At 34.4% G+C, this 25,883-nt stretch overlaps 1 protein-coding gene, 1 long non-coding RNA gene and 1 pseudogene across 2 annotated transcripts; 2 read left to right on the top strand and 1 right to left on the bottom strand.

The window, feature by feature from the left end:
* The first annotated feature begins 4,714 nt into the window (after positions 1-4,714).
* Positions 4,715-5,900, top strand: LOC112794149 (probable mitochondrial adenine nucleotide transporter BTL1; annotated as a pseudogene).
* A 2,687-nt stretch (positions 5,901-8,587) lies between these two features.
* On the bottom strand, positions 8,588-10,378 carry LOC112794148 (cysteine proteinase inhibitor-like). Its single transcript, XM_025836271.2, has 2 exons — positions 10,246-10,378; positions 8,588-8,812 (listed from the first exon to the last, which is right to left on the bottom strand). Exons 1-2 carry the CDS (start codon positions 10,339-10,341, stop codon positions 8,588-8,590), a joined length of 321 nt encoding a protein of 106 aa, XP_025692056.1. The 5' UTR covers positions 10,342-10,378.
* On the top strand, positions 8,592-12,229 carry LOC140184274 (uncharacterized). The gene is made up of 4 exons (XR_011880698.1): positions 8,592-8,738; positions 10,272-11,281; positions 11,928-11,962; positions 12,044-12,229. It is a non-coding gene; the product is annotated as an uncharacterized lncRNA (long non-coding RNA).
* The last annotated feature ends 13,654 nt before the right edge of the window (positions 12,230-25,883 follow it).

The following is a 25,883-nucleotide window of genomic DNA, read 5'->3' as shown; positions in this document are numbered from 1 at the left end:
GCAACATGCAAAGCAACATGCTTTTTAGCTTTATGTGCTTCATTTAACTATTTTTCTCTTGGAATACACAATTATGATACTGGTTAGCTTTTCATAGAAGACTTTTGGGAACTTTTTTTTTTGCTAAAAAGTTTTCAATGACTACACTTTTTCGAATAGAAAAAAAAGGTCCTAATGTATATTATTACTATTCTTGAATGTCTTGAAGGCCTGAGGAAGCATTGCCTATATTCAAGAGAAGACTCTTAGGTGCCTTGCTGGAGTTTTCTGCTCAAGAATTACAGGTTCAGGTACATTGATTTTTATCAATGATCTTCTTTTCAAACATTTTATTTATGGCATGTAGGCACAAGTGTATCCTTTTATCTTCTGATTCTATTTTCCTCATCAATCATTTTGGTTCCGAATGTCCATGCTTATCCAAAAATATGAGTAATTTTTTGTTTATGTAATTTTTTTGCTGCTATTTAATATTATTGTACTGGTATTGTTACTTATTATGAGCAGAAATTATTACTTATTATGAGTGAGAACTATTACTCTTCTTATTTTTATAAGTAAAAAATTGTGTTTTGTTCCTATCACACACATAATGGCTTAAATCGCTTGCTACAGGTGAAGCGGAGCTGGTGATGGATTTTCTTTTATAATAGTATACATTATTCTGTTTTATGATTAGTGTTAGGAGTGGTTGGTTTATCTTGTGTGTGTGTGCTCTTTTGTGTGTCATAGTTGTTGTGGTTTAAAGTGTAATTATTGTGATTTGAAAAAATCATGTGATTCGTAGACATTATCCAAAGAATGGATAATGAATCAAAGGTTTTTTTGTTTTTTGTTTTTTGGTTTTAGGTTGAGTTTGTACAGACTATCTAAAAAAAAACTAATAATAGTCTAATAGGTATTAGTTGAATATTCCATACATATATTTACTCATAATTCCAATCTATTACTAGCAGTGATGTCTGATTTCAAACAATGGGTGTGAAAAGATACGGAAGGAATAAAAAAATTGGGTCCCGATGTGGTCTGGTGACGCAGATTATGAGAAGTTCAAAGTACATGGCTGGCCGACCAACATGGTTGTGGACTTGGGAAAGAGGCTCTGCACATGTGATTTCTGGCAATTAAGTGGTACTATTTTTTAAATTCATTGTCTTAGTCTTATTATCATTATCAACCTTTGTTATAGGCTTACTGTTGTTGTCTTCGTTGTTGTGTGAATGTTGTTTAGGGATGCCATATGTGCATGCGTGTGCTGCACTGGCAAGGGCTGGTAAGAGACCGGAGGACTACTGTCACCAGTGGTTGACCATGGAAGCATATAACAACACATATGCCTTCCATATCAATCCAATTCCAGGTCAAGCACTATGGAAAAAGTCACCATATAACAGACCACAAGCACCAAAATTTAGAAACAAGCCCGGACCACTCAAGAATAAAAGAAGAAAAGATGCTGATGAGGAGCCAAGTGGGAGTAAGAAGTTAAAGACGAAGATGAAAAGAATATATAAAAAAGGTCGATGTCGTTGTTGTAACGAAGCAGAACACACGAGAAGGAACTGTCCAAAGAGGGCTGCTGCCGCTGCACAACCCACTGCTGCTAATGGTGGTGAAGGTCAGGCCAACTCTGCTGCCCCTGTCCCAGAAGTCCCAACCGAAATCAATCTTGACCAAAGTCAACCACCCTCGGAAGTAACTGATGACTCTCAACAGGTTCACGAGCTTATATGCTTTTAAATTTATCATACTCACATCCTTACTTAGTTTACTAACTATGTTATATTTCTTGGCTGATAGGTTCTACCCTCACCTGTTAGGCCGCCAAAGCTCCCTTTAAAAAGAAAGTTAGCCAAGGGTTGTGAAAAAACAGCTTCAGGAAGTAGCAATCTACCAGTAACCACCCCACCTACTGCTACCCCACCAGGAAGTAGTCATACATCAAGAAATCTCCCACCTAACCCTATGCAAGGTGCAACACAGGAAACTGCTACAAGACTTGCAAATTTCATGAAGTTTGTGCCCAATCCTGGATTCAAGGCACCTAGACACAAAAAATGAAGATTAGGATGATTATGTTTAAGGAAAGCAGGCTGTTTTTTTGTATCTATTTTGCTGATGTTGTTTATAATGCCTAAAACATTGTCCCAGTGTTGGGAATTTTAGGGAAAGCAGGTTATTTTTTTGTATCTATTTTGCTGGTGTTTTGGCTCTATAATGCCTTTTTGAATCAAACATTACCAATATGAATATGAATTATGAATTATGATTTTATTCAATTGAGTTTTATCAGCCTTTTCTTTATATATTATCCTCTGTTACAAATCTAAGACTAGTTCAAGTGCTGTCCATTTCTATTTCATTGAAAAGAGGTCCAGGAACAGAAGTATGCATATAATCAAACACCTTAATTTTCATTTCTTTCAAACAAAAGGATAGGAACAACTACATTAACAAGGAATGCATATAACATGCATGTCATTCGTTTTTTGCTAGATATAGTTGACCCTGTTGTCTATCCAGCTTTAATACAAGAACACCAATTACAATCAGCAGCATGAACACAAACATCAAAATTCTCCCCATTTTTAGAACCCTAATTTCAGCTTCTAATTTACCAAATTTCCAAGCCATCTTCATCTTCCATTCTTCATCATCAACTGAATGTCTTGTTCTATCATCACATGGCATGGCATCTTCCAAAACTTTATCAACCCACAAAAACAATCCACACCATTTCTTCCCAACGGTCTGCACATCAAAGAAAATTCAATCAGCAAAATTTATATCATCCAATATAGCATTCAACAACAACAACACTTACATTGTATTTTGGGCAACCCAGGAACGGTCTCCCTAGATTAGAATTCGTCCCTGACCACCGAAACACCGGTCTCGACCCGCAGGCACACCATTCTGGTAAACGAGCTTCTCTGTTTCTATTCATTCTCCTCATGATGCTTTCAAATGATCGTGGGTTGTTCGAGCTCCCAGCTGCATTGCTCGTGGTAGCCATAACCGGCGGGTTTCAGAAAGGGAGAAGAGAAGAACACAGCACCAACGAGAAGAGAGTAGAGTGAACAATGTGGCCTTCAAATTTGGGGATTAGGGTTTTAACTAATCCTGAGGGACCAAATTGAGTCGGAAGAGTTTACTCTGCCACATCAGCTAGCCGTTGTGAGTCCCACGTATCACCAAGGCTGCCAGCTAAGCTTTTCGGTTGCGCCACGTGTACTGAAATTGACGGAAGGACAACTTTGAGTTCCGGAGTGCAAGTTCGGGGATGACTCTTAGAAACTTTTAAGTTCAGGGACTACTTTGAGACTCGAGTGCAACTTTAAGGACTACATTAAAGCTTATCTCTTGTGAATATTATATGTAGTGTTTTATTTTTAGTTTATGTGTGTATGATCAAGAGTCATAGACTTTTATTTAGTTATTCAATTTTTGTTTATTGTTTAACTACTTTATAAGTTAATAACATATTCTTCTTCTTTTTTCTTTTTTTTTTTTTATCAAAATTGACACTTTAATTTAAAGGTGAAAATTAAAATTCATCATTCTTTTTAGTCTATCCATATTTTTACTCCATATTCTTTTTGTCACAATTATTCTATATATATATATATATATATATATATATATATATATATATATATATATATATATATATATATATATATATAAGAGGATGAATTCATGTTAAGATTCAAGATAAGACTTTGATTTTTGCATTTAAAGAAAAAAAAAATTTACTTGGTGAGTAAAACTCAAAATTAGAGAAATAGTGAAATACATAATTTGTTTAGAATTGTTGGATTATTTTTGTCCTAGGTCACATATTTATAAGACAATTCTAGCTAACATGATAAGTATTGATGGTACTAGGAGATTAAATGTATTTTCGATATCATTTTCAAATTGCTTATAAAATATTTTGAATCCCACATATTTTTTATTTTTTGTTATACTCTTCATTTTTTTAGTATATTTGATAAATTTTTAATAATAAAAATAAAAATTTTAGAAAAATAAAAAATTATTGTTTAAAAGTTATAATTTATATTTTTTTAAATAAAAAAAGATGAATAAAAAGAATATGATGATGAGAAGAAGAAGAAAAAGATGAGAAGAAAGAGGAAGAATTTTGAATTATGCAAAATTTTTCAAAATAAAAATATATCAAAATTTAGTAACAAGTACATATAAATTTTTTAGTTTTTACACTAAATTATTTAATGATTGCGATACTTCGAAAACAAGCACACAAACAAAATTGAATTATAAAGAAAAATACATCCAAATTAATTTTGGATCAAACGACGTCATTAATATAACAAAAATTCAACGATAATAATAATAATAATAATGACGATAACGATAAAGAAAATGACGATGACCATATAATAATGATAATTGTTATCTAAATTATTATGTTTTAGTTTAATATTAATGATAATTAATTATAATTAGAGTACATAACGAGTACATAAGGTTAATCATAAAAAATTTTAAAACGAGAAGAGAACTAATTTTTTTAGTCACGTAAATCCTAGTAGCAATATGATTTATATGGTTAACTAAAAATAAAACTGAACTGATACAATTTGAGGATATGATAGGAGAAAATAATAAACAGAAAATTTCTCAAATAGAACATATAGAAGATGCCAAAAGAAAGTACTATCATAACCAACTGGTTTCGGGCCTCGGCCTAGGCCTAAGGGCGCCATCCATAGCCTTAAGCTTTTAATTTAACTAGTGATAGGCCGAATTTAAGGCAATCCTATCCTAGCTAGCTACCAACCACCCATTCCACGCTGCGAACTAAAAAACAAAAAGCATAAATATTTGCACAGAGACAGAAATCTTGCCAAAACTCCAAAACAAAGATATCTGTTATCTAAGATCTAAGATGTCACTAAAACTCCTCCCTCTCTCTCACTTTCACTTTTACCTTCATTCTCAGGAATATTAGAAGAAGGTGAAGAAACAGGGTGTCTTCGGAGACATCTCTCGATCATTATGAAATCAGACAAAGACTCCGCCTCTTAATTGCCTACCCTTTGCACACGCCTTCCCAGAATTTCTGATGACTAGGGAGGTTGGCGAGTTTGTTAGCGGTAAGCTCGCAGGAGCTATGACTAAAGTCGTACTTTGCCCTCTTAAAACCATCAGAATAAGAATGTTGGTTGGTGTTGGCTCCAGAAATATCGCTGGTAGCCTTGTTTAGGTTATAGAAGAGCAGGTTAGCAAAGATTGTGGGTTGGAAACACTATCAATATGTTTCGTATAATTCCTACACAGGCTATTGAGCTTGGCACCTTTGAGTGCGTAAAACGGACAATGACATCTCTCCAAGACAAACGGAAATAGGAAGAATGCCCCAGGTTGCAGGTTCCATCATGAACTTATCTTTGTCCTGAATTTCATCTGTTGCTGTGACTGGGGCAGTTGTAGAATTGCCAACACACTCTGTTGTCACCCTCGTGAAATCTTTAAGGATCAGTTGACTGTAAGTTCTGAAGTCTACCTTAATCTGAACATTGTAGTAAAAATATTTACCCTAAAGTCTGCCATATTATTACTTCATGTATGATACAATAAAGAAGTTATACCGCCAAACTAAAAATAAGAAGTCTATAGCGAGGAAGCGGCTAATGGTGGGAGCTTTGCAAGGTAAGTGTCCGCCAAACATGGCAGCTGCACTTTCAGAATTGATTCGAGAAGAAGGTTTGAAAGGATTCGAAATAAAAGATCTTGGTGATCTCAAGTATTTTTCGAAGATGGAAGTAGCACACTTTAATTCTGGAATTTACATTTGCTTGCAAGTCTCTCTCCACTCCATTTGATTATAGTTAAAAACTTTTGAAGTAATGAAGTATTATTTTAACGAACAATACTACTTACAAACAGCTCACGGTTGATTTTTTTTACCTTACAGACACTAGATCTGATATCTCTTATCTAGATAATTTTTTAATTTAATGTTGATGGTAATTAATTATAGTAAGAATACATGAGGAATACATAAGACTAACTACAAAACATTTTTTTAGTTTTTAGTTTTTCATTCATTTAAAATTTAGGTAATAATAACGATCATGATGATGATAGAGAAAGAAGAGAAAACGAATGAAAAGAAGAAATCAAATGAATAAAAAGAAGAGGAAGAGGAGAATATAGTGATAGTAGTAGTGACAATGATAATAAAAAAAATAAGAAAAGAAAGAAGAAGAAGAAAAAATAGCAACCGAAATGTTAGTAAGAAGAAGAAGAAAAATAAGAGAAACGAAAAAAGAAACGACTATAACAATTTGATTAGACTTCACTAAATATTTTAATTTGCTTAGATGTAAAATTTTATTACTTAACAAAATATTATTTTAAAAAATTAGTCTAAATAAGTTCAAAACCTAAGTAAAGATGATAGAATATGTGTTAATATAATTTGCGAAGAATTAATTATTCAATTGTATTAAAATATCTTTCTTTATACAAAAATCAAATAAAAGAGTGTTAGGAGTCAATAAATTTTGTGATTTATAATTATCAATTAGTTATCATTAGTATTTTTAATAATGTAAAATTATATCTAATGGTATAATTCACTTTTCTTTTGAGAACTAAGTATTAATCAAATTATAATAAAAATGTTAGTCTCTAAACTTTTTCAATAAAATAAAATAAATAAAATCACAACAAATGAACAAATATTCAATTCATATTTATTTAGATTTAACGTTAATTTACAACATTATACATTTCTAGTAAACTTCAATTTACACTACATTCCACGTTATTTTGAATTACACCATATTGAATTACATATTTGCAGGGATAATGAATAGTTAGGTTGAACACACATTAATAATTATCATAATATACACATTTTTATTGCTTCATATCTCTTCAATAATCCTGCCCTGTTTTTGAGTAACGTAAAACCTACCAACACACCACACAGGAATTAGGAAAACAATAATGAATTTGCAAATATTAGAAACTTTGAAAGATGAGGTCAGCTAGGTAAATTAAATTGAATTTTTGTTTGTAATGATCTCTTTGATAATCTCTATGAATAAAAAATAATCGAAAGAATTTAACTTTTTTTCCTTAAAAAATGTTAAAATAACATTTTTTTTTTCTATTTATAAAATGTACATTTTTTTTATAACGGTAAAAAATTTTCTCTTTAATTCATTGTAAATTTTTTGTGTTAACTAATGTTAACTTTATCTATTTTTCAAAAAAAATAAAAATAAATTATCTTTCACAAAAATACTTTTTAGCAAAAATTTTATTTTTTATCATTAAATTTTACTTATCAAAATATCTTTTAATAAATTATTTTTTATTGATTAAATTGTATGTTTATCAAAATATTTTTTAATTTAATAATTAAATTATTTTTTTAAGATACCTTTCAATAATTTTTTAATTATTAAATTGTGATTTTACCAAAAATTTTGTTAACAATTATAGTTATATTTTACTATTAATTTTTCGATATTAATATATATTATTTTAACATTAAATAAAAAAATTCTTGATAAGATTATTTTTCGATATCAATATGTATTAATTTTTATACATAATAACAGTGATAAAATTTTTTTTATTTAGGGTTAAAATAATATATATTAATATCGAAAAATTAATAGTAAAATATAAAAATAATTGTTAAATAAAAACTTTAGTAAAATCACAATTTAATAATTAAAAAATTATTGAAGGGTATCTTAGAAAAAATAATTTAATTATTAATTTTTTTAAAAAATATTTTAATAAAAATACAATTTAATCAATAAAAAATTAATTTATTAAAGAATCTTTTGATAAGTAAAATTTAATAATACAAAAATAAAATTTTTATTAAAAAGTATTTTTGTAAAAAATAATTTATTTTTTTTGAAAAATAGATAAAGTTAATATTAGTTAACACAAAAATTTAAAATAAATTAAAGAGAGAGTTTTTTAAAAGTTATAAGGAAGAAAAATGTATATTTTATAAATAGATGATAAGAGGTGTTATTTTAGCATTTCTTATGAGAAGGGAATGAAATTTTTTCAAAATAATTTTATCTTTAAATTAAATCTTACATTTGTAATAATATATAAAAATTAAAACTTGATTTTTTTCTTAATCTATATGATTAACAATATAATCAAGATCAAATTTCTTATTATTTTAGAAGATTTGATTATAATTAAAATGATTTAATGTGTTTGTAAAATATTTTTTATTTTTTAGTTATTAATATAAAAGATTAAATGATAAATATATAAATGATAAAAATTTAAAATCAAATGGTTAATTCACTATATTAATTTTTAAATCAAATAAATTTTTATTTTACATAATTATTTCAAAATATAATAATTTATTTGTCTAATTTTTTTATATAAAAAATATTGATATTTTTATTAAAATAATATTATTTTGTGTAATTAAGTATGAATAGATTTTATAAGTGGAGAGTCAACATGCACCCTACATATTTGACACATTTTTTACATTTTCACAATATTATAAAAAATTTTAAATCCGTCACTACTCATAAAAATATTTTATTTGAAACACACCTTAATTAATAGGATCGCAGGCTCCAGAGCAATCAGAAGCTACAACCTCTCCAATGAGCTTGAACTCCTGCAGCTCCTTGAAGTTCAACCATGGCTTCACCCAAACCTTGGCTTCGTACAGTTTCTCCTTCTCACCATCCATGGCCTCCAAGGTAATGTAGTACAGCGTTCCAGACACCACTTGCTCCCTTGCATTTACTACCTTAATGAACTCTAGAACTGTATTCTGCACCACAATTTACGTGCAAACAAAATGATCACAAATTTTGTTAAGAAAGATTGTATAACACAGCTTTATCATTTTATTTATATTTACAATATTATATTACAGAATAATATAAATCAAAGTTCGTTATTTGTAATGTTTTGTAGTTATTTTTTTAGTATTGTTGTATTTGATTATTTTATACATATAACACTAAATAAACTTACAAAACAAATATGAATATTGGTTTATTTAATTTGTTGAATGATATATACTCTGGGGTAATTTTGATGTTCGTATGCTAAAGTTAAAAGTGGTTGGATATATTTTTAACCATTCGTATGCAAAATTATAAGATCGATTAAGTAATAGTGGTAATAGTTTTGTTGATAATATAATAAGTAAACCATAATAATATGTAATTTAAATATTTTTAATTGAAAATTATTATTATTATTATTTTAATATAGATAGTAATAGCATTTAGCTGTTACTTTATAATTAAAATATTTAAGGATACGTAGTAAATTCAATTAATTAAGAGTATTTATTAAGAAAATATTTTTTTTTTAAATATAAATTTTTTTAATAATTATCACTTATTTAAAATAGATGACATGGATTAATGATAAGAGAATTTTTTTTTAATGATTGTTACCTATTTAAAATAATTGATATGGCAGGAGGAAAAGTAATTATATGGCATAAGGTTATTTCACAATATAATAACTTTGTGTTAATTTTTATATAATAAAATAGATAGAAAAATAGATAGATAGATTTTAATTAGGTTTAATTATTTTATCGGTTTTTATAGTTTTATTGAATTTTTAATTAAGTCTTTATACACATTTTTTTTTAATTGAGTCCTTATATCATTTCAGATTTTGTAACTAAGTTTTTATTGTGACAGAAATATTGAAATTATCGAAATGTTCTATTAAAATGTTAGGTATATTTATTTTGTTTAATGAAATATTCCATTAATTTTAATGTTTTGTTACGACATGAACTTAGTTATAAAATTTAATATCGTATAGAGACTCAATCGACAAAAAAAAATTATAAAAATCTAATTAAAAATTCAGTAAAAATATATGGAGTAGAGATTTCTAATTATAAAACCTGAAACTTGAGCCGAAATTTACTTAGTATTTTATTTAACATTTTATTTGCAATTTTGGTAATGAGTAATTTTTGAAAAAAAAAATCTTGACTAAATTATACCAAGTTATGCTACTAAACTATGTATCCTAATTTAATCTCTTCTTTTAAAACAAATTAAAATAATTTTATCCCATTTTTTTTAAGGAGAAATCAAAGTTCTACCAAATTAAACTCTTATAACTCAATCATTTCTTCAAAAGTTAAAAAATAAAATAAATACGAAAATAAAATGTACCAATTATGCAATTACAAGACAATGAAGGGAAGTAGAATAAAAAAATATTAACCTCTTTCTTATTGTGCTCTTCAACAGCAAAACGACCAAGGCTCTCAGTCGTAGCACTATTCTGGCTTCCTTCCACTGTGCTGATCCCTCCCAACATTTTCTTGCTCTCTTTTTTCCTTTAATTTTGGTCAAATTAGTTGGGCGTGGAAAATTAAAACTGTGTACGGCCTTAGTATTGGAATTTTTGGTTTATTTGGTAGAGTAGTCTCATTGTCTTCTGGTCTAAGTTAAACTTATGGAGAATGTTACTTTTTATATTAGAATTAGTGTACGAATTTGTAAACATCTATTCTATAATAAATTATTAGATTCACAGTTTTAATGCTTACTCTTTCTATCTGATTTCATTTTTCAAATTTGATAAATATTTTAAAATAAAAATTAGGTGTCTAGAATCTAAATATCACTATGCGTGTTAAGTATTGTTATCAACTATCCAAGAACTAGATCATGAGTTTTTGTCAAATAATAAAGGTGATAGCCATGTCATGCACAACAGCACAACTAAATAAAAGTTGTATAATTTGACATTAATCTTTATTTTAATTTTTCTCAATTTATTATGAATTTTTTTATTAAAAATAGAAAAATTCAAACTTACAACTTCTTAAATCTCTCTTTTAAATATTTTATTATAGGATATAAACTCAACATTTTTTTTGTCTTTTTGTTATCCAATTGATGAAAACTAAATTTTTTGTCAAAATTAAGTTATTAATGGATAAAAATGAATTATTATAAGATATATTTTTTCTAGGGGTCTGCTACACATACAAACAAAAAAGGCTTACAAGCCTTACAAGTTAGCCCAACTCAATAACTTGTCTACGCGCATTAACTCCCTTTGAATGGAGCGTCAACCCACGCGCGTCATTCAAACGGTTACTCTTCGGAATAATCGCTCGTCATGGCTAACTCTTCCTCTTCTCCTTCAAAGAAAACACAAACCACAAAGTTTCGAGCAACATTCCAAACTGAAGAGACATTTGAACTCGTCGCGAATAATAGTAGAAACCATCAACAAAATATTATTCAAGGTACGTTATTGTTTTACTCATCTTGTATATTTTTCACATTTCTGTTTCTGATTTCGAAATCAAAGAACTATGTTTTACTGTTCTTCTATGTTCTTCTAGGTTTTATTGATCTTCTTGTTCTAAATCTCATATCACTGTTTTTACTATTCTTCTTATTCTAGGTTTTACTCTTCTTGTAAGTTCCTCTAGGTTTTACTGTTCTTCAAAGTGGTTCTAGGTTTTACTGTTCTTCTTGTTCTAGTTCTTCTCGTAACTGATTTTTCGCTGTATATTGCTTAATTTATTGGGTGTATATGGAGTAATTTGTATGGGTGTATATGGTTGATTGTTGGGTGTATATGGCGTAATGTGTTGGGTGTATATGGTTGATTGTTGGGTGTATACGGTGTAATTTGTTGGGTGTATATTCCTAAACCCATATCATGTAATATAATCAACTATTGCAACTATTCTAATATTGCTTGTCCTTAGGTGTATATTGCTTGATATTGTAATATTGCTAGAGCTTGTATATTTATCGTTGTTTGAGTCAATTGAACATCATTTTGAACTGATCTCATTAAATACTTATAAAATTGGTTTGCGTGTATGTGGTTGATTTATGGGTGTATCTGACTGATATCTATGGGTGTATTTTTCATTGCAGTAAAAATGGAAGGCAAAAACCAAGCTGAAAAAAATGTAAGAACAAATATATGTCTTCGATCAAATCAGTTTTTCATAATAGAAATATATCTAACTCTAATTTTGCTTTGTTTATAGCAAATCAAGGACCTAAAGTGTGCAACCCATCTGTTGAGTGAGAAATTCAGAAATATGAGCGAGGAGAAGTGATGTAATAAGACTGTCCAGGCCATCCTCATTGTTATTGAGTCCATTTTGTCAGATAGATTCTAATGATATTGTCACTGATTAATGTAACTGTTATATACTCTTGTAAGAAATTGAACACATGGTGTAAATATATTTGATCCAATTATAAGTAATTTTTTTTCCATAATTAAACTCTCTCTGGTGTATTCAAAATGTCTGATTTACAGGTATTATAATATGAAGTGGTGATCCAGATAGATTGGAACCCATATATGACGGTCTCCATAGAGATCTGTATAATACACCCAAACGCAGACTATAAATACACCCGATAAAAAATTAAATTTACACCTCTGTTGCGGATTTTAACAAGTCATTTTTGTTTACAAGTCTTACAAGTTGGGCCTAACACGCGCGTTACAGAAGAAGAAGCAGAAGAAGATGGGCCTAATACGCGCGTTACAGAAGAAGAAGAAGAAGAAGAAGAAGAAGAAGAAGAAGAAGAAGAAGAAGAAGAAGAAGAAGCGTGAATATAAATGACTTGTATGATTTGTATGGAAAAGCGTTCTCTCTTTGCCTTCGATCTCCTTCTGTTTTTTTCGATTTTCATGGTTTCTGAAATCAAGCTTTGAAATTGTTTTGAAGATGATGGAACTTCAGAAATACACCCGAACGATTACAAAAATACACCCGAACGATTACAAAAATACACCCAAACGATTATAGAAATACATTCAAAGAATTACAGAAATACACCCAAACAGTTACAGAAATAAACCAAACGATTACAGAAATACACCCAAAGGATTTAAGAAATACACCCAAAGGATTTAAGAAATACACCCAATATAGGGAGAGACAGTATATTTCTTCTTGAAATCAATACACCCAAAGAATTATAGAAATACACCCAAACAGTTACAGAAATAAACCAAACGATTACAGAAATACACCCAAAGGATTACAGAAATATATCCAAAGGATTTATAGAAATACACCCAAAGAATTATAGAAATACACCCAAAGGATTACAAAAATACACCCAAAGAATTTAAGAAATACACCCAAAATTCGTTGAAGTACACCTTATGCATAATTCAGAACTCTCTCTCTTTTTCCTCCTCATCTTCTGTTGCTTCTTCTTCTTCAAAAACGATTTTAGAACTTGATGTCAAAAAACAATGGAAACCGAGAATAACGAAGAAAGAAAACAAAGAGAAAAACACGTAAATGAAGAAGAAGAACAGGAAGAGGAAGAAGAACGTGTAGCAAGAAGAAGAAGAAGAAGGAGAAAGAGAAGGCAAGAAACGTACCTTGAATAATGTTTCTTCGTTTTTTCTGGTGATTTTGATGAAGGAGAAAGAGAAAACGAAAAGAGGAGAAGAAATTTCAATAAAAAAAGAGGGAGGAAGAGAAGAAAAAGAGACACAGAGAAAGAAGAAGAAGAAGAAGAAGAAGAAGAAGAAGAAGAAGAAGAAGAAGAAGAGGAGGAGGAGGAAGAGGAAGAGGAAGAGGAAGCACGGAGAAAGAAGAAGAAGAAAAAGAGGTAAAAAAAAAAAAACGTGAAACGCGTGAATATAGCGCGTGTATATGACGTAAGAGTTGCAGCACGTTTTGGTGGATTAGGCATTAATAAACTTGTAATAATTACAAGCCCTAATCGCTTGTATACTGTGCTGTTCTCATTTTTTATTATTTATTATAAGCATATATCAATATATTATGCATTTGATAATCATTTGTTGGTCATAAACTTGTACTCCCCGTCTTCCTTTTTTTTCTCCTGGAAGTACCCTTAGCTTGTGCTTTCCAAATATTTACAACTTTATTTTTTAAAAATATTTGTTATCTATTATCAATTAGTATATATATCTGTGTGCGATGTATAAAGAATATTTATTTAATTTATTTTTTATTAATATTTTTAGTTTTATTCTTTTTTACTAATCTATTTAATTTGAATATATTTTATTATTTTATGTTATATTTTTGTATAAATTTTTTTTGAATAATTACTAAAATGATATAGATTTATATTGCATCTTCATATATGATTAATAAAATTCAATATGTTATAACGTATTGGTGTAATTATAAATAATATGACTAAAATAAGATTATTGTAAATTAAATAATACAAATACCTATATTATAATTTTTAAATGGATAAATATAAAAAAATCAATTTAAAAATATCATCAATTATTTTTTAACCCTACTTGTTATTCATAATTTATCCTATTTAAAAAATTCTCCTACGTGAGTATCTATATCGACCAGATTAATATAATCAAAGTCACGCTTGATTTTTTTTGTTGAATCTAACAAATTCAAATGAATAATATAAATTAATATGTCAAGATTTAAAATAATTAAAAACTTTAATATATTTTTAAAATTTTAAAAATGTAAATATCTACAAACTAAAATATTACAAACTTATTTATTTATTTATTTTTATGTTGGACTCTCCAAAAAAAAGTTCCAATTTTGGCCCTTATTGACACGAGTTACTCCATTAGATCATGTCAAATTCGAGAAAAAATATTCAGTTTGGTGTTGAAGTTATATTCGAATTTCAATTTAGTCGTTAAAGTTTCAATTGTCTCAATTTAGAAGAGTATCTCATGTTTGGAAGAGTATCTCAAAGACTTTTGGTACTCTTAAAGATGTCTTCTCTTGGTGCGTTAAGTCGCTTGATCAATCTTTTTTGTTTGACAATTGGAGTATTGAGGGCCCAATTGCTCAAGATGTCCCTTTTGTACATATATCTGAATCTGATTTAACTATTAGACATTTGGAAAGATGGTCAATAATGGAATCTCCACGATGTTTTCTCTAACATTCCAAAAAATGTCAAACATTGTCTGAATGCTTATAATCTGAATTTGAATGTTGGAGAGAGTTCGGGTTGGTCGTGGGTGTGGCATCTTTTAGATTCTACTCAGTTAGGAGTGGATACAATTGACTAGTCAAAAGAAAGTTTGACTAGAATGAACGTGATAATTGGTTGTGGTATGGGGACTACATATTCCTGATGTAACACCCTACCATACAGAGTCTTATGCTTAAGTCATAATTCAGATATGACAAGGTATTACGACCTCTAAAAATAAAAATTTAGTACGTATAGTAGTATGAATGATTGATTATAACTAGGAGCCTTTGTAGAAAAAGGGGTAAACAAAAATCGCAACTCGAATGCGCAACACTCCGATCGATAACGTAACGAACAAGGATAAACCAACGCGAGATTATATATACAAAGGAGTGTCAAAAACAGGAATATCAAGACTCAAAATCCGGCTACGAAGATAACCGGTCTGAGCATAGCAATATATTCATATGATAAAATAAGGAAAACCCCAAAGGAAACCCAAAGGGACACAAATACAGAAACCTATTCTCCAAAATCTCCCATAAGAGGAGTCATCACAGTTGTATTATTTAATGGAGATAAAAGTATCTAAGCAAAACATATAAACCAAAACATAGTCCCGAGAACAAAGGATCTTCGCAAATCTAGAAGTCTCCAGCATGCCTCAGCGGGAAACCTCACGTCCTGCATCTGAAAAACCACAAAATTCGCATGGGTGAGAACCAGAGGTCCCCAGCATGGCAACAGCTTTCACATATATAATACATAATAATAGAGAAAAGCCGAAAAGACAATCCTAGAACTTCCTCCAAATAATTCAAAGCTTATAAACAAGCTAAACCATAAAGGGCATCTGACTAAAGATTCTTCAGTCTAAAATAATACTTCCCTTTCCACTTCCTTCAAACCTCCCAACCACCAGCAGGAGTATAATATAGCAAACACAGATATATCAGACAAGAGATATACAAACAGGAACAAGTAAGACATTTAGACAAATAGCAGGTAATATGCAGTCAAATAGGCAATCTCAATCAATTCACATAGTATGCATATGATGAATGCATGTCCCTAGTGGCTGATGATATCATCTGTCGGTTATAGAGCTAACCCGACAAGTCCTGGTAGCTAACCATTGGACTATCCCTCTGTCGTGTCTCCCCAACTCGAGTTATACTCAATATAAACTTGATCATAATCATGATCCATATCCATCACCCCCACTGGTGAATATTTACGGGGGTGAGCTCATCCGGGGCTTTCACAGTGCCCGGCCACCCTGGCGACAAAGGGTCAAAAGAGCTTCGAGTCTCAACCTGGAGCACGTGGTGGCTAGCCACTGCTTCCTCCCAGGGAAACTCTCATCTCCAACAGTGGAAGTGCAACATTCACAATTCATTCAACAGCATATATGCATTTATACTTAGCCATAATCATGGCTCCGCCGTAACACGGCAATAATCTAGCCATCCGGCTCACGGTTAAATCCATAACCATCCAATTCATTAACAATTACGGCCCTACGGCCCATGGCATAACAAGCACTTCCACCACCATCCTCCGCATCTCACAAAATCATGCTTGATCCTCATTGATCATTCATTTTTCTCTTGCTTCACTCGCAAGTTACCACATTCCCGAGCTCCTTTTCTCATTGCTAGGCATATCATAATGATTTAAGACATAAATGGTGAGATCGAAGGCGTAGAAGTATGAGATTTGGCTTTTAAAACTCAAAAATCAACTTTGGGATGAAAACAGGGCCACGCGTACGCGCACTCCACGCGCACGCGTGGATGTCCACAAAACTCATCAACGCGTATGCGTCATGCACGCTAACGCGTGGATTGAAAAATTGTCAAGCGACGCGCATGCGTCAGCCACGCGTACGCGTGGGTGTTCTCGTGCCCCAGGCACAAAACTGGCACAGTTCTGGTACAACTCTCTGGAAAATGGCTGGACATTAGGTGTAGCACATCGGCGCGCCCGCGCACACCACGCGCACGCGTGGATGGCGCTTTTTAGAAGAACGGCGCGTACGCGCCCAGTGCGCCTACGCGCGAGGGGGTCATTCTGCTAACAATTTTCTAAGTTAAAAGCTGCAGAATTCACAGATTCAACCCCCAATCTTCCAACGGACATAACTTTCTCATTTTAAATCATTTTTCACCCGTTCTTCAAACGGCATGGACATCCCGGATCCAATTTTATTTCTAAATAGATTTGGCACAAAACAGAGATCCGTAGTCCAAGTTATGTCCCGTCAAAGTATGCCCAAAAACCATGTTTTTCATACAAAACCACAAAAATGCCATTTTCAAAACAAGCCATTTTCAACTCTTTTCAAAATCAATCAAAACATGCCAATTTCATCCCTTTTCTTTGAAATCAATCAAAATATATCAAATTCAACATCAAGCCTCCTCAACTCACACATTGATACTTTACCATAATTCACCAAAATCACTATCCCATCATTTTAACCCACTTCACCCAAGTGGCTCAAACTCAAACACATTGACATATCATATACTCTTCCTCATGCCAATTTTCAACAACACCAATTCCAATAAATCATCATTGTACACAATCAATATCATACTCACCATCAACATGGTTCCACCCACAATTCAACCATAATCAATCATCAAGCATATATCACAACATGCATATTTCTCATACATCATACCATTAAGGCATCAATAATCATCATCACATATATGACCACATCATATATTTCAACCATTCAACAACATCAACAATTCAATGCCTATCTTTGGCCTCTAGTCTAAGTATTTCCTTCCACATTATATATTAGATACGAGAAACCCAGACCATACCTTAGCCGATTTCCCAAGCTCAACCGGAGCACTTCCAAACCACTTTTTCCCAAGCTCTCAAGGCCTCAACACTTCCAAGAACAGATTTTTCACTGCCAAATCCTTTTTCAAGCTTTTCAAAATCACCAATCAAGCTCCAATATTCATACATACACAACCTAAGCCACAATCATCATACCCATACACAACATCTCAATACCTAAACATCATAGAACAACAATTTACACTAGGGTTGAAAATCTTACCACACCCAAGGTCCAAGGAGACAAGATTAACCTTCTTCTTCAAGAGAGTTGGGTCCTATAACATCAAGGAGCCCAAAATCTCAACATTTTTGCTCATGAAACTCGAAATCAAAGCTGGAAATTCGAAGAGCAAAAAGTGGCTTACCTTAAGATTGATGGTATGGGTTTTGTAGAGCTCTTCGCGATGAAAGCGTGGCCGTAAACGGTGCGGTAATCGGAGCTCTAGATCAAAAGTTATGGTGGTTTGAAGATCAAGTGAGAGATAGAAGTTTGAGAGAGTATTCTTCTCCTCCCTCCACCATTTCAGCGTGTGTGTGTATCAAATGGGAAGAGAGAGTGCTGAAAACTAGGATTTTGGTTTAGTTTAGTTGGGCCAAGGGCCCACTTTGGATCCGGTTGGCCCGGTTTGGCCCGTTCGGTCCAATCTTGGTCCGAATTCCACAAAATTGGTACCAAAATTCTCGTCTCAATCTCCTCTATCATATTAAGCCATAAAAATCACATTTTTGGCTTTCTAGAATAAATTCTCATTTATGGGTTAATTAGCCATTAATTAACCGGGTCTTACATTCTACCCACCTAATTGGGAATTTTGCCCACAAAATTCAAATGCAATTACCTGAGAATAAGTGCGGATAATCCGTTCGCATCTCCGACTCAATTTCCCAAGTGTGTTCCTCAACACCACCTCGACTCCATGCCACTTTGACTAATGAAACCTCTTTTCCACACAACTGTTTGATACTAGTATCATCAATTCTGACTGGAGCCATTGGAAGCGTCAAATCTTCTCTTAACTGAACCGATTCAGGTTCTAATACATGACTAGCATCAGGAGTGTACTTCCGAAGCTGCGACACGTGAAATACGTCCTGCAGTTTCGAAAGGTGTGGTGGTAGAGCCATCTGATACGCCACCGGTCCAACCCTCTCCAGGATCTGAAATGGACCAATATATCTAGGATTCAACTTCTTTGCCTTAATCGCCCTACTACTCCTGTAGTTGGAGTAATCTTAAGGAAAACATGATCTCCTTCCTCAAATTCCAAGGGTTTTTGCCTCTGATCAGTGTAACTCTTCTGACGACTCTGCATCGTAAGCATCCTATCTCAGATTTTCTTGACTTGTTCAGTGGTCTCAGCTATCATCTCCGGCCCCAACAAGCCTTTCTTTCCAGCTTCATACCAACATAGTGGAGATTGACATTTCCTCCCATACAAGGCCTCATACGGAGCCATTCCGATGCTCGCATGGTAACTATTATTGTATGCAAACTCCACTAACGGCATATACCGATCCCAACTCGCCGGTTGGTCCAAAACACACGCTCTCAACATATCCTCTAGTGTTTAGATCATCCTCTCGGATTGACCATCTGTTTGAGGATGGTAAGCCGTGCTCAAGCTTAGTCGGGTTCCAAAAGCTTTCTGAAATGCACCCCAAAACCTTGAAGTGAAACGAGGATCTCTATCAGAGATTATAGTAGCAGGTACACCATGAAGTCTCACAATCTCCTTTACGTATAACCGTGCTAGCTCCTCAAGGGTGTAAGTCATCCGAATGGGTAAAAAGTGAGCGGACTTCGTCAGTCGGTCCACAATCACCCAGATAGCATCAAAACCAGCCCTAGTCCTTGGCAATCCTGACACAAAGTTCATTGCAATACTTTCCCACTTTCATTGTGGAATCTCTAAAGGTTGCAACATCCCGGCAGGTTTTTGATGTTCAATCTTTACCTTTTGACAAGTTAAGCATCTTGAAACATATTTCGCCACATCATTTTTCATACCCAGCCACCAAAACCTCGCCTTTAAATCATGGTACATCTTAGTACTTCCTGGGTGAATGGAGAATCCTCTTTTGTGTGCCTCTTTTAAAATATCCTGCCTCAAAGTGCCAACATCCGACACAATGATCCTACCCTTGAATCTCCATAACCCATCTTTTTCTTCCGACACTCTCCACTATTTTCCTTGCTCAATCGCCGGTAACACCTTCCATAACGCTTCATCCTTTTGATGAGCCTTTAGGAGTTCAGACTTAAAGTCACTTGAGATTTCTAATCGGCTCAAACACAAAGTTCCGGATACTTCTCGAGTACCAATTTTCAGACTCTCGAATCCCTTGAGCAACTTCTCCTCTTGAAGCATCATCCAAGCCGCATATAACGACTTCCGACTTAACGCATCCGCCACTACATTCGCCTTTCCCGGATGATAATTCAACTCAAAGTCGTAGTCCTTCAATAATTCCATCCACCTCCTCTGCCTCATATTAAGCTCTTTCTGATCAAAGAGGTACTTCAAGCTCTTATGATCAGAGAAAACTTGGAACTTAACCCCATAGAGATAATGCCTCCACACCTTTAGCGCAAACACGACCGCAACAAGTTCCAAATTGTGCACAGGATAATTAACTTCATGCGGTCTCAACTGCCGTGAGGCATACGCCACCACATTATGATGCTGCATCAGCACGCACCCTAGACCCTTCAATGAGGCATCACAGTACACCTCAAATGGCTCGTTCGGCTCAGGTAACACTAACACATGTGCAGTGGTCAACTTTTTCTTCAAAGTCTGAAAGCTCTCATCGCATTCAGGAGTCCAAACAAACGGAGTGTCTTTGCGGGTTAACTTTGTCATTGGCAAAGCTATCTGTAAAAAGCCCTTGATAAACCTTCAGTAATAGCCAGCTAAGCCCAGAAAACTCCTTATCTCTGTTACGGTGGTTGGTTGCTTCCAATCCATCACAGCCTCCACCTTAGTTGGATCTACGGCTATTCCCTTTTTACTCACCACGTGGCCCAAAAACTTCACCTCACTCTTCCAAAACTCACACTTAGACCAGTTTTGCATAGAGTTTCTTCTCCTTTAGAATCTGCAACACGGTCCTCAAGTGTTCTGCATGCTCTTCTTCAGTCTTGGAGTAAATCAGTATGTCATCAATGAAAACAACAACGAATTTATCCAGAAACAGACGGAAAACTCTATTCATATAATCCATGAATACTGCTGGAGCATTTGTCAACCCAAAAGACATTACAGTGTACTCGTAATGACCATATTGAGTCCTGAAAGCGGTCTTAGGGATATCCTCACCCCTCACCCTTATCTGATGATAACCGGATCGCAAATCGATGTTGGAGAAAACTCCAGCTCCTTGTAACTGATCCATGAGATCATCAATTCTCGGCAATGGGTACTTATTCTTTATTGTGACCTTGTTTAGCTGCCTGTAATCCACACAGAGTCGCATATTCCCATCTTTCTTCTTTACCAGTAACACTGGAGCACCCCATGGAGAGACACTTGGTCGGATAAAATTCTTACCCAACAAATCCTCTAACTGAGACTTTAGCTCATCCATCTCTAACGGTAACATCCTATAAGGAGCACTTGAGATTGGTCCCGCCCCAGGCACCAACTCAATAGCAAACTCAACCTCTCGGTTAGGTAAAAATTCATCAATATCATTGGAAAACACTTCCGGAAACTCACACACTACCGGAATTTGATCCAACCTTTGATCATCACCCGAAACACCCGCGGTTAACAACAGGATACCCTGACATTCGGTTCCGGAACAGTTTACCATCATCGAATTCAAGTAATAATTATTCACCACGACGGCCCTTCTATATCTCCCGGCATAAAGTACACCGACTTTGTAGAACAATCCAGCAGGACATGGTTCTCAGATAACCAGTCCAATCCCAAGATAAGATCAAGACCGATCATCGGCAAGCAGACTAAATTATGAACAAAATCGCGCTGCTTGAACCTAAACGAAACTTTCAGGCATCCTAGCCTAGTTACCATGGTTTCATGGGTAGCATTATACACTTTTAGGTCATAACCTAATGTTACAATATTCAATCCTAACTCATGGGCTTTCTCAAATGCAATGAATGAATGTGATGCTCCCAAATCAAATAAAGCATTTAAAGTTTGACCAGCCATTTCACAGTTACCTCGAATGAGTGTCTCGGATCCCTCGGCACCTATAACTGAGGTGGTGAACACCCGACTAGTCTGTTGTGCTTTCCCAGCACCTTGTTTCTGCTTCTCTGGATAGTTGGCGGCTTTATGTCCCGCCTTTCCACAATTGTAGCATAAGCCCCACCCGGTCTTGCACGGGGTTCCCGGATGGTGACTACCACACCTAGTGCAAGCTTGTTCATTCTGAGGCTGCTTCCCATACCTTTTCCCTTGGAAGTTGTTGTTGTTGGGCCTCCTGAAAGAGCTTCCCCTCTTAAAAGGTGAACCTCTAGGTGCAAAGCTCTTCCCTCGGTTCTGTGGGAATAAACCTTTGTGATTCCCTCTCTCAGCAGCTGCCTTCTTCACACACTCTTCAGCAACTCTACACTTGTCCACCAATTCGGAGAAAGTTTTGATCTCCATTGGTCTCACTGAGTTGAAGATATCGCTCCAGAGTCCTCCTTCATACTTAACACACTTACATTCCTCATATTCCACCGGAGTCCCTTGACACATACGAGAGAACCTGAATAGCTCTTCAAACTTGTCAGTATACTCAGATACGGACATGGTACCCTACTTCAGCTGCAGTAACTCAAGTTCCTTAGCCGTCCTGGCAGAAGTCGGAAAGTACTTCTTATAGAATTCCTCTTGGAAGACATTCCAGGTGATATAGTCATCACCCTGCTGCAAAAGATGTCGGATACCTTGCCACCAATGCGACGCTTCACCAGTGAGCAAATAGGTAGCAAACTCGACACGCTGTCCTTCAGGTACCACTTGCACTTGTAGTGCTCGCTCCATAGCCTGAAACCATGTATCAGCCTCTGTCGGGCTAGTAGTTCTATTGAACTTAGGTGGATTAACCTTCAAAAAATTTGCCAGTGTCATTGGGCCCTGAACTCCACGTCCATCATTACTATGGTTGTTCATCTGTTGACCAAGAGCCTCAGCAGTGGCTTGCATAGCAGCAGCCATATTCTCCAACGCCGTCATAAAGTTCACCGGATCGTTAGGGTTAATCTCCGGTGCACAAGCATTAGTACGACCTATTTCATGGCCTCTACCGCGTCCACGAGGCGCCATCTGGTCCCTATACACACCAAACAATCGATATTAAGTTGATCAGTCTCAATATCGGAAGTCTAGAGCTTCAAAGTCCCAAATGCATGCTCATGAACATTTATGCCAATTATATCAAGCAGATATACTAATAGCACATAACACACATACAGAGAATGCACAGAAGCATAGTCAGTCCGTCCCTCAGGCTCTACAGGAACGAACTGCTCTGATACCATAATGTAACATCCTACCATACAGAGTCTTATGCTTAAGTCATAATTCAGAGATGGCAAGGTATTACGACCTCTAAAAAAAATTTAGTACGTATAATAGTATGAATGATTGATTATAACTAGGAGCCTTTGTAAAAAAAGGGGTAAACAAAAATCGCAACTCGAATGCACAACACTTCGATCGATAACGTAACGAACAAGGATAAACCAACGCGAGATTATATATACAAAGGAGTGTCAAAAACAGGAATATCAAGACTCAAAATCCGGCTGCGAAGATAACCGGTCCGAGCATAGCAATATATACATATGATAAAATAAGAAAAACCCCAAAGGAAACCCAAAGGGACACAAATACAGAAACCTATTCTCCAAAATCTCCCATAAGAGAAGTCATCATAGTTGTATTATTTAATGGAGATAAAAGTATCTAAGCAAAACATATAAACCAAAACATAGTCCCGAGAACAAAGGATCTTCGCAAATCTAGAAGTCTCCAGCATGCCTCAGCGGGAAACCTCACGTCCTGCATCTGAAAAACCACAAAATCCGCATGGGTGAGAACCAGAGGTCCCCAGCATGGCAACAGCTTTCACATATATAATACATAATAATAGAGGAAAGTCGAAAAGACAATCCTAGAACTTCCTCCAAATAATTCAAAGCTTATAAACAAGCTAAACCAAAAAGGGCATCTGACTAAAGATTCTTCAGTCTAAAATAATACTTCCCTTTTCACTTCCTTCAAACCTCCCAACCACCAGCAGGAGTATAATATAGCAAACACAGATATATCAGACAAGAGATATACAAACAGGAACAAGTAAGATATTTAGACAAATAGCAGGTAATATGCAGTCAAATAGGCAATCTCAATCAATTCACATAGTATGCATATGATGAATGCCTATCCCTAATGGCTGATGATATCATCTGTCGGTTATAAAGCTAACCCGACAAGTCCTGGTAGCTAACCATTGGACTGTCCCTCTGTCGTATCTCCCCAACTCGAGTTATACTCAATATAAACTTGATCATAATCATGATCCATATCCATCACCCTCACTGGTGAATATTTACGGGGGTGAGCTCATCCGGGGCTTTCACAGTGCCCGGCCACCCTGACGACATAGGGTCAAAAGAGCTTCGAGTCTCAACCTGGAGCACGTGGTGGCTAGCCACTGCTTCCTCCCAGGGAAACTCTCATCTCCAACAGTGGAAGTGCAACATTCACAACTCATTCAACAGCATATATGCATTTATACTTAGCCATAATCATGGCTCCGCCGTAACACGGCAATAATCTAGCCATTCGGCTCACAGTTAAATCCATAACCAGCCAATTCATTAACAATTACGGCCCTTCGGCCCATGGCATAACAAGCACTTCCACCACCATCCTCCGCATCTCACATAATCATGCCTAATCCTCATTGATCATTCATTTTTCTCTTGCTTCACTCGCAAGTTACCACATTCCCAAGCTCCTCTTCTCATTGCTAGGCATATCATAATGATTTAAGACATAAATGGTGAGATCGGAGGCGTAGAAGTATGAGATTTGGCTTTTAAAACTCAAAAATCAACTTTGGAATGAAAACAGGGCCACGCGTACGCGCACTCTACGCGCACGCGTGGATGGCCACAAAACTCATCGACGCGTATGCGTCATGCACGCTAACGCGTGGATTGAAAAATTGCCAAGCGACGCGCATGCGTCAGCCACGCGTACGCGTGGGTGTTCTCGTGCCCCAGGCACAAAACTGGCACATTTCTGTCACAATTCTCTGGAAAATGGCTGGGCATTGGGTGCAGCACATCGGCGCGCCCACGCACACCACGCGCACACGTGGATGGCATTCACAGATTCAACCCCTAATCTTCCAACAGACATAACTTTCTCATTTTAAATCGTTTTTCACCCGTTCTTCAAACATCATGGACATCCCGGATCCAATTTTATTTCTAAATAGATTTGGCACAAAACAGAGATCCGTAGTCCAAGTTATGTCCTACAAAGTATGCCCAAAAATTATGTTTTTCATACAAAACCACAAAAATGCCATGTTCAAAACAAGCAATTTTCAACTCTTTTCAAAATCAATCAAAACATGCCAATTTCATCCCTTTTCTTTGAAATCAATCAAAATATATCAAATTCAACATCAAGCCTCCCCAACTCACACATTGACACTTTATCACAATTTACCAAAATCACTATCCCATCATTTTAACCCACTTCACCCAAGTGGCTCAAACTCAAACACATTGACATATCATATACTCTTCCTCATGCCAATTTTCAACAACACCAATTCTAATAAATCATCATTGTACACAATCAATATCATACTCACCATCAACATGGTTCCACCCACAATTCAACCATAATCAATCATCAAGCATATATCACAACATGCATATTTCTCATACATCATACCATTAAGGCATCAATAATCATCATCACGTATATGACCACATCATATATTTCAACCATTCAACAACATCAACAATTCAATGCCTATCTTAGGGCCTCTAGCCTAAGTATT

This window comes from Arachis hypogaea, chromosome 4, assembly GCF_003086295.3.
Source record: "Arachis hypogaea cultivar Tifrunner chromosome 4, arahy.Tifrunner.gnm2.J5K5, whole genome shotgun sequence".
Classification (NCBI taxonomy): domain Eukaryota; kingdom Viridiplantae; phylum Streptophyta; class Magnoliopsida; order Fabales; family Fabaceae; genus Arachis; species Arachis hypogaea.
This window is presented reverse-complemented; position numbering and strand designations above follow the sequence as displayed.

What these genes read in the sequence shown, in the direction of transcription:
- LOC112794148 (XM_025836271.2), bottom strand. Translation starts at nt 10,341, where the DNA reads ATGTTGGGAGGGATCAGCACAGTGGAAGGAAGCCAGAATAGTGCTACG. An exon ending in AAGAGCACAATAAGAAAGAG is followed by an intron (nt 8,813 to 10,245) that starts GTTAATATTTTT and finishes ATTGTGGTGCAG; the next exon opens with AATACAGTTCTAGAGTTCAT.